The sequence below is a fragment of the Fusarium verticillioides genome, chromosome 4 (genome assembly GCF_000149555.1).
Source record: "Fusarium verticillioides 7600 chromosome 4, whole genome shotgun sequence".
Lineage (NCBI taxonomy): Eukaryota > Fungi > Ascomycota > Sordariomycetes > Hypocreales > Nectriaceae > Fusarium > Fusarium verticillioides.
In genome coordinates, this window is record NC_031678.1 from 2,506,493 (window position 1) to 2,518,804 (window position 12,312).

The 12,312-nt window shown below is 49.3% G+C and overlaps 5 protein-coding genes across 6 annotated transcripts; 3 read left to right on the forward strand and 2 right to left on the reverse strand.

The window, feature by feature from the left end:
* The first annotated feature begins 1,048 nt into the window (after positions 1-1,048).
* FVEG_12115 (hypothetical protein) lies at positions 1,049-3,934 on the forward strand. Of its 2 annotated transcripts, XM_018901450.1 has the most exons (3): positions 1,049-2,382; positions 2,429-3,382; positions 3,435-3,934. In XM_018901450.1, exons 1-3 carry the CDS (start codon positions 1,211-1,213, stop codon positions 3,511-3,513), a joined length of 2,205 nt encoding a protein of 734 aa, XP_018759942.1. In that variant the 5' UTR covers positions 1,049-1,210; the 3' UTR covers positions 3,514-3,934. The 2 variants fall into 2 exon arrangements, with proteins under 2 accessions (XP_018759942.1, XP_018759943.1); XM_018901451.1 differs by having other exon boundaries at positions 1,050-2,382; positions 2,429-3,934.
* FVEG_12114 (hypothetical protein) lies at positions 3,533-4,765 on the reverse strand. Its single transcript, XM_018901449.1, has 3 exons — positions 4,366-4,765; positions 4,095-4,315; positions 3,533-4,044 (listed from the first exon to the last, which is right to left on the reverse strand). Exons 1-3 carry the CDS (start codon positions 4,693-4,695, stop codon positions 3,951-3,953), a joined length of 645 nt encoding a protein of 214 aa, XP_018759941.1. The 5' UTR covers positions 4,696-4,765; the 3' UTR covers positions 3,533-3,950.
* A 354-nt stretch (positions 4,766-5,119) lies between these two features.
* Positions 5,120-7,715, reverse strand: FVEG_12113 (hypothetical protein; the record flags this gene model as incomplete). The annotated part of the gene is made up of 11 exons (XM_018901448.1): positions 5,120-5,462; positions 5,519-5,543; positions 5,593-5,829; positions 5,876-5,912; positions 5,960-6,016; positions 6,063-6,086; positions 6,143-6,446; positions 6,498-6,774; positions 6,817-6,914; positions 6,976-7,559; positions 7,607-7,715. The coding sequence occupies 11 exons, from the start codon at positions 7,713-7,715 to the stop codon at positions 5,121-5,123; spliced, it is 2,094 nt and encodes a 697-aa protein (XP_018759940.1). The 3' UTR covers position 5,120.
* A 643-nt stretch (positions 7,716-8,358) lies between these two features.
* FVEG_12112 (hypothetical protein) lies at positions 8,359-10,739 on the forward strand (the record flags this gene model as incomplete). The annotated part of the gene is made up of 2 exons (XM_018901447.1): positions 8,359-8,762; positions 8,825-10,739. 2 exons carry the CDS (start codon positions 8,359-8,361, stop codon positions 10,737-10,739), a joined length of 2,319 nt encoding a protein of 772 aa, XP_018759939.1.
* A 204-nt stretch (positions 10,740-10,943) lies between these two features.
* On the forward strand, positions 10,944-11,968 carry FVEG_17169 (hypothetical protein; the record flags this gene model as incomplete). Its single annotated transcript, XM_018906440.1, has 2 exons — positions 10,944-10,979; positions 11,027-11,968. The coding sequence occupies 2 exons, from the start codon at positions 10,944-10,946 to the stop codon at positions 11,966-11,968; spliced, it is 978 nt and encodes a 325-aa protein (XP_018759938.1).
* Between the last annotated feature and the right edge of the window lie 344 nt (positions 11,969-12,312).

The window sequence follows — 12,312 nt, forward strand, 5'->3', positions numbered from 1 at the left end:
TCCCGAGACTTGACATGGTATTGGCGGTATAGATTGTGAGGTTCTGATATAGGGACTGAAGTTGATGCTTGACAGCTTGAGTGGGTATCAACGGCGGCTTGCGGGGATAATCAATGAATGTTAGGCTGATTCAAAAAGAGAAAATCAGCTTAATGTGATTGGTGTGAGCTCCAAGCTTCGAATAGGTAACCGTTGAAGGCGGCGGATAGCGACAGCTAAAAATGGAGGGTGAGCGCTAGATCAGACAATTCCATATTCCAGAAAGTCGTTCGAGGTCTACGTGACATTGTTTCAGGATCTAGAAGCTTGTCGGATATGACACAAGTGGCATAGTCCTTGTTTGTTTATGTATCTTTAATTCGTGAGTACCCTTGTCTTGCATTTTGCTCTGACATGCGTGGATTGCCGCTATCGCTTGATGCTCGACTTGCGCGAACCACATATGAAAATCTCATTGTATTGCTAGATAATGGACGACAAGGCCGATTTGGAACAGGCCCATGCTGAAACCTCGACTCATCCGTGCGGTTCAACCGCAAGCAGGGACATGATGCTAGATTCCCGAATTTCCCGACAGGATTTCGTCATAAGATGAACATGTATACCCCACGATGAGCCAATTACAGGACCCTTACTGTTAGGCAAGGGATATCGATAATTGTACTACATTATGAATGAGGATTATTTTACTGACTGGAGTTTCGGTCGAATGAGAAGTTCGGGGTTGTGTCGCATACATTAGAGTCTGGCACAAAAAATTAATAACCATGCTGTACCAAACGCAAGGATCAACACGAAACAAACGGATTCATTGAATTTAAAAAAGAAAGCGAAATAAATTTTTGCCGTAGTGATAGAATTATACACATTATTCCATAAAAAGAAATACTGTGAAGACTGTTTTGAAGACAAAATTCACAGTTCTGGAGAGTTGTCCAGGGTAGGTAGCCAGATATCAGACTGACATAATCAGAAAACACGTGACCTCATCGCCCGCCAACTTCTTCCTTTCGGCTCATCGGCCTCACCTCGCTTCAACACCCTCCAACACCCGGGAATCCTCCGATAATCAGCCATCACGACGGCCGCAACCATTCAAACCAGTCGAGTCCGGCGCCATTCTCAAGGGTCCCGCTTACGGAACACCCCAGCTCCGCCTAACGAGCTCCGTGCTCCGCTGCAGGCCGGCTCAGCCTGGTAGCTCGCCGCCATGTCTGGCTCACCACCTCCACCGTCACCAAACTCCCATGCGACGGCTCACGCGTACGCGAGCAATGGGCTCGAGATGCTTCAGGCCGCAAGCGATGCGGCCCACGCTATCACTCAGCACATAAACAATCCCCAAGCTCTCCAACATGCCGCCGTTGCTGCCGCCGAAGTCGTGGGCCACCAACAACCACATGCGCCCATGGATCCTCCAGACGGCATGCCTCATGCGACCGAGTTGCCTACTCAGCTTATACCTGGAAATGGAGCTGTTATGCGCGACCCGACCATCAACCCGAAGCTTACTCGACTGCGGCGGGCCTGTGACATGTGCAGTATGCGCAAGGTCAAGTGCGACGACAGTAACATACCGTGCCGACCGTGTCGAGAGCTGGGTGTAGACTGCACATACAACCGCGAGACAAAGCGTCGGGGACCACCCAACAAGCATGCCGAGGCCGCAAAAGCTGCCAAGCGCTCGCGGGTTGATGTACCATCGGCGGCGACTGCAGCGGTGGCAGCTGCAGTAATTGGATCTTTGTCTCCGTCACCGCAGACTGCGGCAAAGACATTGATGAACATCTCGTCCGATAATGTTGATGCCGAGTACATTGCGCCTATGCCAGTGTTGGAACTGCTGGTCGATGACTTCTTCACCTATATCCACCCGCTTGCGCCATTCCCACACGAGCCTACGTTCCGTCAGTCATTCGCCAACCGTGAAGACCGCACAAAGCCCGAATTTCTTGGTTTGCTGGCGAGCATGATCTGTGCCCTTGTTGCATCCTTCCCACGAAGTGCGAGAGAACATCTCAAGGCACAACACAGCACCCATCTGTTTCCTCGAGCTATCGTCATGGTTGAAAGATGCCGTGAGATTGCCTTGATTACACGTGGGAACAAGTGGCAACTCAAACAGCCAAAGACTCTGGACGATGCTGCGACCAGCTACTTTCTGGGACTGGCATCGGGATACACGCATCAGTGGAACGCTTCTGGCCAATTCATGGCCGAGACCCTGACCCTCCTCCGCGAGCTGGGATTCAGCCGGCCCAAGCACCCTGGTGATTTGCCGACATTTGGCAATGACAACTGTTCTCCGGATCCTCTTCCGTTCAACCATGTCAAAGATCAGATCGGGAAGCGTATCTTTTACTGCCTTCTTCTCGGCGTACGGTAAGTATCGCCTCCTCTCGTATCGGACACCGCTGACATCTCTTAGATCCTTTTCTCAGCTTGGTGCATCTTCTGCAGACATGGTGATTGCACCATCAACACCCAGTCTCCCATATCCTGCATACCCAGAAAACGTTGATGACATCTGTGTTCTCGCCAATGAAGTCATTCACCAACAGGATGGCAGCGTTACTCTGTTGACGGGCTTCCGTTTTGCTATTGACATTTACACTACGATGAATGGTATTGTCAGTCTTGAGCTGGCTTATGGCATGAGCACGCTTCCCTGGGCGGACCAGCGCATTTTGCTTCGAGATGGTCTTATTGCAGCCAAAAGCATCACCGACAACCTGCCACCAGAGTTACAGCTTGGAGACCATGGTGTCGAAGCAAATACCATGACCAGTCTTGATGATTCTGGCATGCAATACGTGCCTCCTGCATGGCCCAACAGCCAGCCTGCCCACGATCTTCGAAACGTGATTAAGAACCAACCCGCTCGGCGCAGGCATCTTCAGTATGAGATTCAAAAAGCCAACATCTTTGTCTCGCAACTCGCTACACGTTCGTATTTCGTCGAAATGTACTTTGACCTACGAGATGTCCACATGGGGGAACAACGACAGGAAAACAACCCTATCGAGGGCCACTCAGAGGAGGAAAAGGCCGCACAGGATGCTGACGAGAAGGAGATTTACGAGTTCATGTCAGAAGAGCGGGAGTTGATTGTGCAAAATCTTCTCACAGTTTTGGGATCGATTTCGCAACGAAACATGGAGCCGAACGGTGGATCACTCATCAACAAGATCCGACAGGTTGCATCGACACTCTTGAACGACGCCCCTGAGCGTAAGGGACCTTTTGCGGTGAAATCAGAGGAGGCGTTGTCGCAGTTGATCAATATTTTGGTCAAGCTTGAAAAGACGGGCGCTGGCACTGGAGGTGGCATCGATGCGCATGCACAGGATCCGTCGCAGATGACATCGCAGGATGAGGAGGAGTACGTCACCTACCTTATCTCCTACCTAGACTGCAACTAACGTAATTGGCAGGGAATTGCGCCACTGGGCAGACCTTCGAGATTACCAATTGCGATTTGCAGCGAATGGCGGGTTTGCTGGAAATCTGTAGACAATTGGGGACACAAAGACGCGACCAAACAAGGTGCTGTATTACTACAGAAGGGTAATGAGGAAGATGTGGTGCCGATTTGAGGCAGCATCTGTGTATAATTATGAGACGCGCAGAAGATGATCGGAAAGGGTGTATCGAGTCTGCAACAGCCATAGCACATCTTGTACCTTGATGTTTTTGTCACAAAAGTAGATACTGAGAAGGTACTAGGAAGACTTTGCGCAAGCTATAGAACTGTTGACTATACTGCTGTTCCTTGCGCTGCAGAATTACTATGACGTGAAGAGCGTCGTTCACGATCATGAAGAAACAACCGTAAGCGAGGGTCGGCTTTGTCACAGCCAGACTAAAATGCAAAACTGCATGAGCAAGTAATATTAATTGTGTACTGCAACTTCCAGCGGTAAGGAATTAGGAGATAATATGATAGCCGCTCAAATGGGTATATGGCTGTTTGCGCTCTGCCTCTCCTTACGATAGAACATCATCTCGTAAACCGACCACCCAAATAAAACCCAGTTAATAATTCTGCACTTATTAGCCAAATCTTTGTCCTATTGTTACACGAATCGACGTACGCTAGTATTACTAGAAGAGCAATCATGGAGCCCTCGAGACTTCGATTCCAGACAGGGTAGTTCTCCATGTGATAGATGAGAATAGCGAAGCATGCCGTTGCACCGAGCGCAAGGATGAGCTGCACGATAGTATTGACAACTGCCGGGACGCGAGACATGGAGTGGTTTGCGCGACGAGCAGAGATATTCATCACGACCGCCCAGAGCAAAGACGCTATGGCCTGTGATAAATCAGCGATCATGCTTCACGTAGGATGGGAGCGACACGTACAACAGGCAAAGCCGTCCAGAGCATCCACGAACATTCATGACCGATGGGGACATCGCTCGGACAGATCTGCGATCGAAGAGACCACCAGATACTCAAGATAATAATGATAACAGGAGTAGCGATATTCAGCTGCCGCGCAGTCACGACAGCGAAGTTCTGGCGCGGAGTCCGGCGGTAAGGAGCTGGTTGAGCTTGATACTGTGGGTAGTACCCATATTGAGGCGGCGCATTGTATTCAGGAGGATACTGCTGTTGATTAGGATACGGTTGCTGAGGAGGGTACTGTTGCTGAGGCTGATTGCCGTAGGAGTATTCTTGAGGACCAGCCATTTTGGCAAGTTCTTCAAGTGTTGATGTTGAAGATGGGAGACGGAAGATTTGTTGGATGGTTCGAGGCGCAGGCAGCGGAGAAGAGCATGACGTTGGCACCTCAGGTCAAGGTCGGCACGGAAAGTGGAGCTGCACGGCAGGTGCCAAATGTTTCGGATATTTCTGGGCATTTTAGCGCGGGGTCCATGGGGAACTAAACTTTAATTGAATACGACGTGCGAATATTACAGAGAGAGAGAGAGAGGACAATATCGGATCAATATGTATCATAATGAGCCTCGATATATACAACATAGAGCACTGAATGTCAGTAGTATCTGGTGAGTTATATTGATCGTGGTTAGAATAATCATTCAAGAATAGAAAGGTTGCATAAACACAGTGATGCCAAGCCAAATCCTTTCACCTCGCCTAACAACATCCAATCACCCTCGCTGTCCATCCTCCACTGCCCACTCATCATAAGCTAGTGGTCTCTCGGCATCCTTTTTCCAGAGCAGATACCTCTTGGACAGGAACGGAAGCCGCTTGGTCAGCTGATAATGCGCGAATCGACTCTTTGGATTGTTGAACACTGTATCTAATTCTTCGAGTGTGAGCTGTTTCGTCTCTTCAGCAAAGAAAAAGATGAGCACGAATGCCACGATGTTGAGACCTGCGAAGAAACCGAGTGTGCCAGCCATTTCGAACACGGCGTTGATTCGAGGCAGGAGAATAGTCAAGAGGCCAGCGAAGAAGAGGTTGATGGAAATTGCGACAGATGCGCCCTGGAAGAGTCAGCATATCTCTATGGGCGAATCTAGTGGGCAGCAGATGGACTTACCGCCTCTCTGTTCTTCAGTGGGAAACTGTAGGCGAAGAGTCAGCGTGAATCGCAATTGGGTGCTGGAGTCCTACCTTTCTGATGCCAGAGTGAATGGAATTGGTCCAAGACCAGGACTGTACGCCGCGGCGAAAAGATAGATGAAGATAATTCCAGCGATTGATCCGCCTGTATCTGCTTTGGGCTTCGGCTGGTCTCCGGAATCAACCTGAGGTGCCACTGCATAAGAAATCGTAGCTGCCATGAGAAACATGCTCATCATTGGGAGCGTTGATAATAACCAGCTGCGTCGGCCGATGATATCAATGGACCTATCCCTCTTAGCACTGAAGAGATTTCTCGAGTGTTGAACAGTACCTCATTGCAAGTATGCCAAAGAAAAAGTTGACGCCACCTAAGTTTTGTAAGTTGTTGCCCTTCATACCGAGTCAGGACGCATACCGAAGCCAAAGCTGTAACCCATGCTAGTCTTGACACCGTAGTCGCTGAACATGCCGTCTGGAGAATGTCAGCAAGTCCCATGTGAGTCACCCGAATTTCTTACTCGAGTAGAATGCAAACACATTGACTATATGATAGCATTAGCTACCTAGATTGAATCAATCATCGTAACGCATATCTTACTCCCGCAAAGTTGCTGCGATAGTGCAACAATACAACTGCTCCAGAGCGCATTTCGAAGTCTTCGTCTGGTGAACAACGGCTTGAACTGATCAACAGAGAGTCTTGTGACAAGTACAATAAGGGATGCGTATGTCAAACCAAAAGTAAGCGTTCGGCTTGTCCTGTCCTCATTGTTAGTGTTGACACCGTTCTGGTATTCGGCATGGTGTGCAATTTCGTGGCGACTCTTCTCACGATGGTCCTGGTGGATATCCCCATCGCGAGTAGACCACCAGATCAGAAACAAATCACGAGTGGCTTGGAGCTATAAAACTTGTTAGCTATGCTTTGGAAACACGCAGCCGACTGATCTCACCCTGGTCGGTCGAACTTGAAGGAGGTTTCTGAAAGCACGATCAAGGTTATAACTAGGCGTACCCGGCCGCATATAGAATCTGGGACTCTCGTAACAGAAGCAGACTGCAATAAACAATAGGACAGATGGCACAACAGGTGCAGCAGCAATCCACTGTAAAGTGTGATATCGACCTCCGCGCTCGTTGAGACCAGCGTTAGGTTGACCATCTAGAGTGTTAGTCGCGGCAGCAATGACAAAGTTGATCACGAAACCGATCATGATACCACAAGCGACCCTGAAGAATGTTAGCAATGGGAGTGGTGTGCTCGCGATAGACTTGCCAGAGTTGCCAGGCGAGGATAGTTGATCCACGCCAATATCCAACTGCTGTCTCAGATGCCAGAATAGGAGCACTGACAGCCTTGATCCCCATGGCTAGTCCTTCATATCAGTATCCCAATGCTTTGCCACTGTGAATAGCCTGATACTCACCTACTCCTCCAACAATCCTGGCCCCCAATATCTGCTGCCATGTCACCGCAAAAGCCGACCCGATTGAGCTCGCAATGATAAGTAGAGCCGAAAGCCCGAGGGCACCACGTCTTCCAAGGCAGTAATTAACCGGTAGTGACAGTGGTGCACCGGGAAAAGCAGCCGTGAGGAAGGGAATCGCGTTCATCCCTCCAAGTTGCCATTGAGCCGTGGAATCGGCTCCATTACTCTGTGTGTCGTCCTGCCTTTGTATATCGATACCAACGGTCTCAACAAAGAGACTCATAGCGTTGATGGATGATTGAACGTGGCCTTGGAGGAACGCTGCAAGCGAGACTGTACATATGATGATGAGCATTCCGCGCTGGCTGAAGAGGCGCTCGCGCTCTGCTACAAGGCTTTCTTTCTCGTCTTGAGTGAGCTCAACGACGGGCGAGAGATTGGTGATTAAGCCTTTGGAGAGACGGTAGTAGTAGTTTCCATTCTTAGCTACCTCTGCCGCCCGCTCGACTTCGTCGCGTTCGAGAGAAGGGAGGTCTCGGCAGAGAGTGTCGATGCCTTTTCGAAGAACAGGCTCAGATACACCGGCTGGAGAAGTCAGCATGGTGATTTCAGGACTAGAGAGCAGTAGATACCAAGAGAGTTCCCGAATTCATCTCGGGTATGGATTTGCTTCTCAATCCATGCTTCCAATATCTTCTTGAGACTCGGTTTCTGCGGTTCTCGATTATCGCGTTCCGTCATGGTGGTGAACAGACGTGTTGTTCATCCAATGCAAGACATCAATTGTAAATCATGAAGTGATCACAGAAACAAGATGGTCAGGAAAGGCGGAACAGAAGATTGGACCCCAATTGACCTCCTCCTTCAACCCTGCTTTCAAGGTTCTTACATCCCTTGCCAAGCTGAATTCCAAACTTTGGCCCCCAAATTTCGTGTATGACAAGCAAGGAAGACCCTGCAACACCCGCATACAGTACGAGGCCATCTACGCAATGTCCAGGTCCAACAGCAGATACACGAGTGTCGATCAGCGGATCAAACCTCCACCTTTGGTGAATGTCCCGTGGGGAAGCCTATATCAGCCCTATCAGACATGTTTGTCACTCGTTTAAGTGGCGACTGTCTCGGGCGATTTTGATGCAAGGATGCTTGAAAATACAATTGGAGAGGGTCATCATCTGACAGGTTCAGCGAGTGTTGGTTGTGCGTTACGTACCTCAGTACAGTCTCAACAGTACAAAATGATACGGATCATCGTATCCGTAGGCTGATTGCCAATGCGGGCGGGGGTGCTGCAGTATGTTCCGTATTCGTCATCGCAAGTCTTATCTTCGCGGCTGTACGTCTTCCAAGAAAACATCGCCATGATATCGGATTCTCCAAGATGGCAGAGTTAGCCTCAGCCATTCAAGGCTTCATTGCTTCCAGTCTGACAGCATGGCACCGCATCGACACAGTTATAAGCTCTATAAGAGATGCGCCTCGAAATGTCGAGCATTGGAGAGTTTGTGGGAGTGTGTTGAAGGAGGCTTTGAGCCAAATGGAGGAGAGAGTACGCCAGCGACAGAATTATCTGACAGCACCAGAACAGAACCTCTGTAGAGCTATTGATAGATTCATCAGGGACTTTCTAAGCGATCTTGAACGATTGGAGAGGACGATACCAGTGAAGAAAGGAGGAAGACACTGGGTGCAGCTGAAGTTGAGGTTGCAGGATGATAGGGAGTTACTCACGCGACTTTCTCGCAACGTCCAGATTTTCCAGGTATCTGCTTCAGCACTATCATTGTAAGTGCTTCCTTCCATTCATTTCATTGCCTTACCTGCTATTCCTAACACACGGTTCCTAGACTAGATCCACCTGCCGATTGCTCCCCGGCCAGAAACAGAGTACACCAATTTCTCGAAGGCATCAGTGACGACAACCCTGAGCAGCTCGCCCCCGATGAAGCAACCGATTTACATAAATGGAGAGAAGCTCTCTACGAAGTCGCCGACATCGCAGCTCAGCGAGAGTTCCCCGACCCATCCCCTCACGATCACACATCAGAGCAAGGCGAAACACCAAGAAGACCATCGGGTGTAAGCCCAATAGAGCTGCAATATCGGTTTGAGGCCGCGATCTCACGAGCGAAACGAATGTACGATGCCAAACTCCCAATCATGGCCAAGAAGGCACATGACGAAGCGATAAAATACGGTGGAGAGATGCAGGCGATTGACCCGAATGCTATCAGTGTCACCGAGCTGGTAGACATGGAGATTACCTATTGCCGTATCATCAAAGCATGTAGTCCGTTTGTGGACTCGTTTGAAGCACTTGCGTGGGAGAGACTACAGAACCTCAAGTCTAATCTACATAAGCACACTGGCCACGGAACTAACGTCAACCTTTGCACCGAGCAGGAGAAGGTCGGTATCTTATGCGCTGAGCTGCGGGATCGAGAGGGAGCTGTTGAGTTCTTGAGAATGTCACTGGACACGTATCTATCGAACCGTGAGGAGTACGAGGACAGGATACCACGAATATCGATGCTGGTGTGCGAGCAGTACGAGTGTATGATGCAGTGGAATAACTTGGATGCCTTCAAGAAAGTTATATTCGACAAACTGGGCTACGATCCGGCCTCAGAGCCGAATGCGCTCGCTGACACAATATTATGGTGTCGCCACCATGGATATGAAGCTTCCGATATCGAGGGGAGATTGTACATACCGGAGGAGAACTTAGTCGAGAGCACTCCGCTTCACGATGCCGCCGCCGATACGACCGTCCGGATAGAGATCATCCATCAGCTGATACCTATGGTCTATCATGCGAGACCCGATGCGAACGGTGACACGCCCTTGCTCGTGGCAGTACAACACTCCAATAATCTCGCACTTCAGGCATTACTGCGGATCTCCGGGTCTGTTCACGTTCTGGACTCTAAAGGCGGCACTCCATTACATCGATGCGATAACGATGAGACACTGAGGCTGCTCCTGGAAGAGATCAAAAAGCCTGTTCACCACTCCTGCCCGAATGAACAAGGATTTCATTTGGTCAACATAGATTCGACAGATGGTTATGGCGAAACAGCCCTGCATAAAGCTTGTGAAAAAGGCAACGAGCGCATGGTCGGCTTGTTGGTAGCTGAAGGCGCAGACGTCAATCTGGTGTCCGGGTCGAATGAGACCCCTTTGATGATTACCTGCGACCGATCTGAACTAAAAGGAAAGGGAAGGTTGAGCAAAGAAAGAAGACGGATTGTGGAAACATTGGTGAATAGCTATGCGGATACAAAGCACGAAGATGACTGGGGAAAACCCGCTGTTCCAAAGAGTCTCAAGGCGAGGGGATATAGTGAGGCCGAAATCGACAAAATGCTCTCACCAGACTTGACACGAAGATTCACTAGAGGACGGGGGCAGGAGAGATTCTCCGTCTCATCAGGCAGCAGCTCCGAAAGGCCATCCTTCGCAACGCTCAGTGCCATATCGTCATCTTCACCAGTCGAACTCGTCGGCGACATGCCCTTGCGACCAGCAGAGTTGCCCTTAACTCCAGTGTCGAGCGGTGTACCGCCTTCAGGATACGAGTTACGATCAGGGGGGACATGGTCAGAGTTACAGTTAGCTGAGCTACCAGGGTCAACGCCTGTTGTGTCGGTCGAGCTAGATAGTAGTCCAGTCGAGGTGGTTGAGCCAACAAATCAGAAGTTCTTGAGAGATGGGAAGTTGAAGAGCATCAGGAGAAAGCTGAAGATATTGGGTAATCGGTGATGGTGTGGGAAGGTGTGACGTGTGCTTGGTGTTGAGACTGGCGGGTTCCAATGTCTGACGACGTTACGATGAAGAGTGACTGGACGTATGAGAGTAACAATACCCTGAAGACTGGAAGAAGTTATTGAAGCAGACCGTATGTCGAATCTGGTGATGTAGTGCTGAAAGGTCAGGCAGTAGATGGAGTTTTGGTATAGATTAAACATGACGCAGCGTACCCAGCCATTTGCAGATGAAGATGTGAGACCGGAGCCATGGCTAGGTATAGGAAGTAATTAGAGCCATAGATCAGAAAAGATGCGTCCCTTCATGGATTTACCGATACTCGATGCATGGTGTCGATGGGCATATTGGTCGCATTGACCAACATCATTCTTGGCTCCCCTACCGTCCTTGACGACTGCTCAGGTTCTCTATATGAACCACCGAGCGATACGGACACAAGCAGCCCATTTATGATTGTCAAGAAACACGACGATATGGATATGGCTGAGCAGAAAAGATGCTTGAATCGAGACGGCAATGCTTGTGTCTTGACAGGGTCTACGAAGCCTAGTGCTTATCATGTCGCACCTTTCTCTTGGAACAACACTCAAGAAAATATTAAAAACACGAGAAAGATTGGTGGCCGGCTTGGCCTTATAGCCGGTTTCGGCTTTGTGCCCCGTACAAGCTACCTGTGCGACCCAGAGAGTCCGGGGGCCTCAGATAAAGCGTGGAATATGATCTCCATGGATCCGCAGCTGTATGTCTGGTGGTGCAGGGGCTATTCCGCACTCAGATATCTCAATATGGATCCAATTGGACAGCATGAGATGAATATCACTTCGGAGTTTCGATGGATGCCTCAGATGAAGCGATATTTTGGCCAAGAAACCGATGTCTATAATACAGGAACAGGATACAACCTACAAGATTTGATCGATGCGCTCCATCGATTTCATGACCATGGCGATCCAGCGCCTGTAGCTGACTACAAAACAAGACTTAGAACCCCCACGAACAAGGGAGCCACCCTCCGGTCAGGAAAGCTGATATATACAGGAATGAAAAGGGAAGATACATACCGTTTCAGGGACATGATAGATATGCAGTGGGGTTGTATACTTATTACAGCCCTAAGTAGTGTGACAGGAAGTCCACAGTTGCTTGCGAATAAAGATTCTAATGACCGGGTAATGCAGTGGGTTCAGGACCAGGCAAGAATAAGTAGGAGAGCCAGCAAATGAGCACAGTTATAATAGAACCAATATTAGGTTGTAAAGCCATACGACATACATACATACATAAAGAAAGGCCTTGTTACCCGCTATGAGTCGATTGCGGTCTTCGTGATTGGCAATGTCGCAGTCTTTCCTACCGTCGCACTTTGCTTGCTAAACAGAGAAAATTCAGAATTGAAATGAGTTTAGTAACCCTCAGGAGAGGCCTTAGCTTTATAGGAGAAAGTATCCCAGTTGGGGACTGACAAAGCGGGAGCCACGAAATGTTACATGATCATATGACACACGAGAGCCTCATTTTCCTTTTAAGCATAAATTGTGTACGACCCCATTGGTTCATACGACGACTG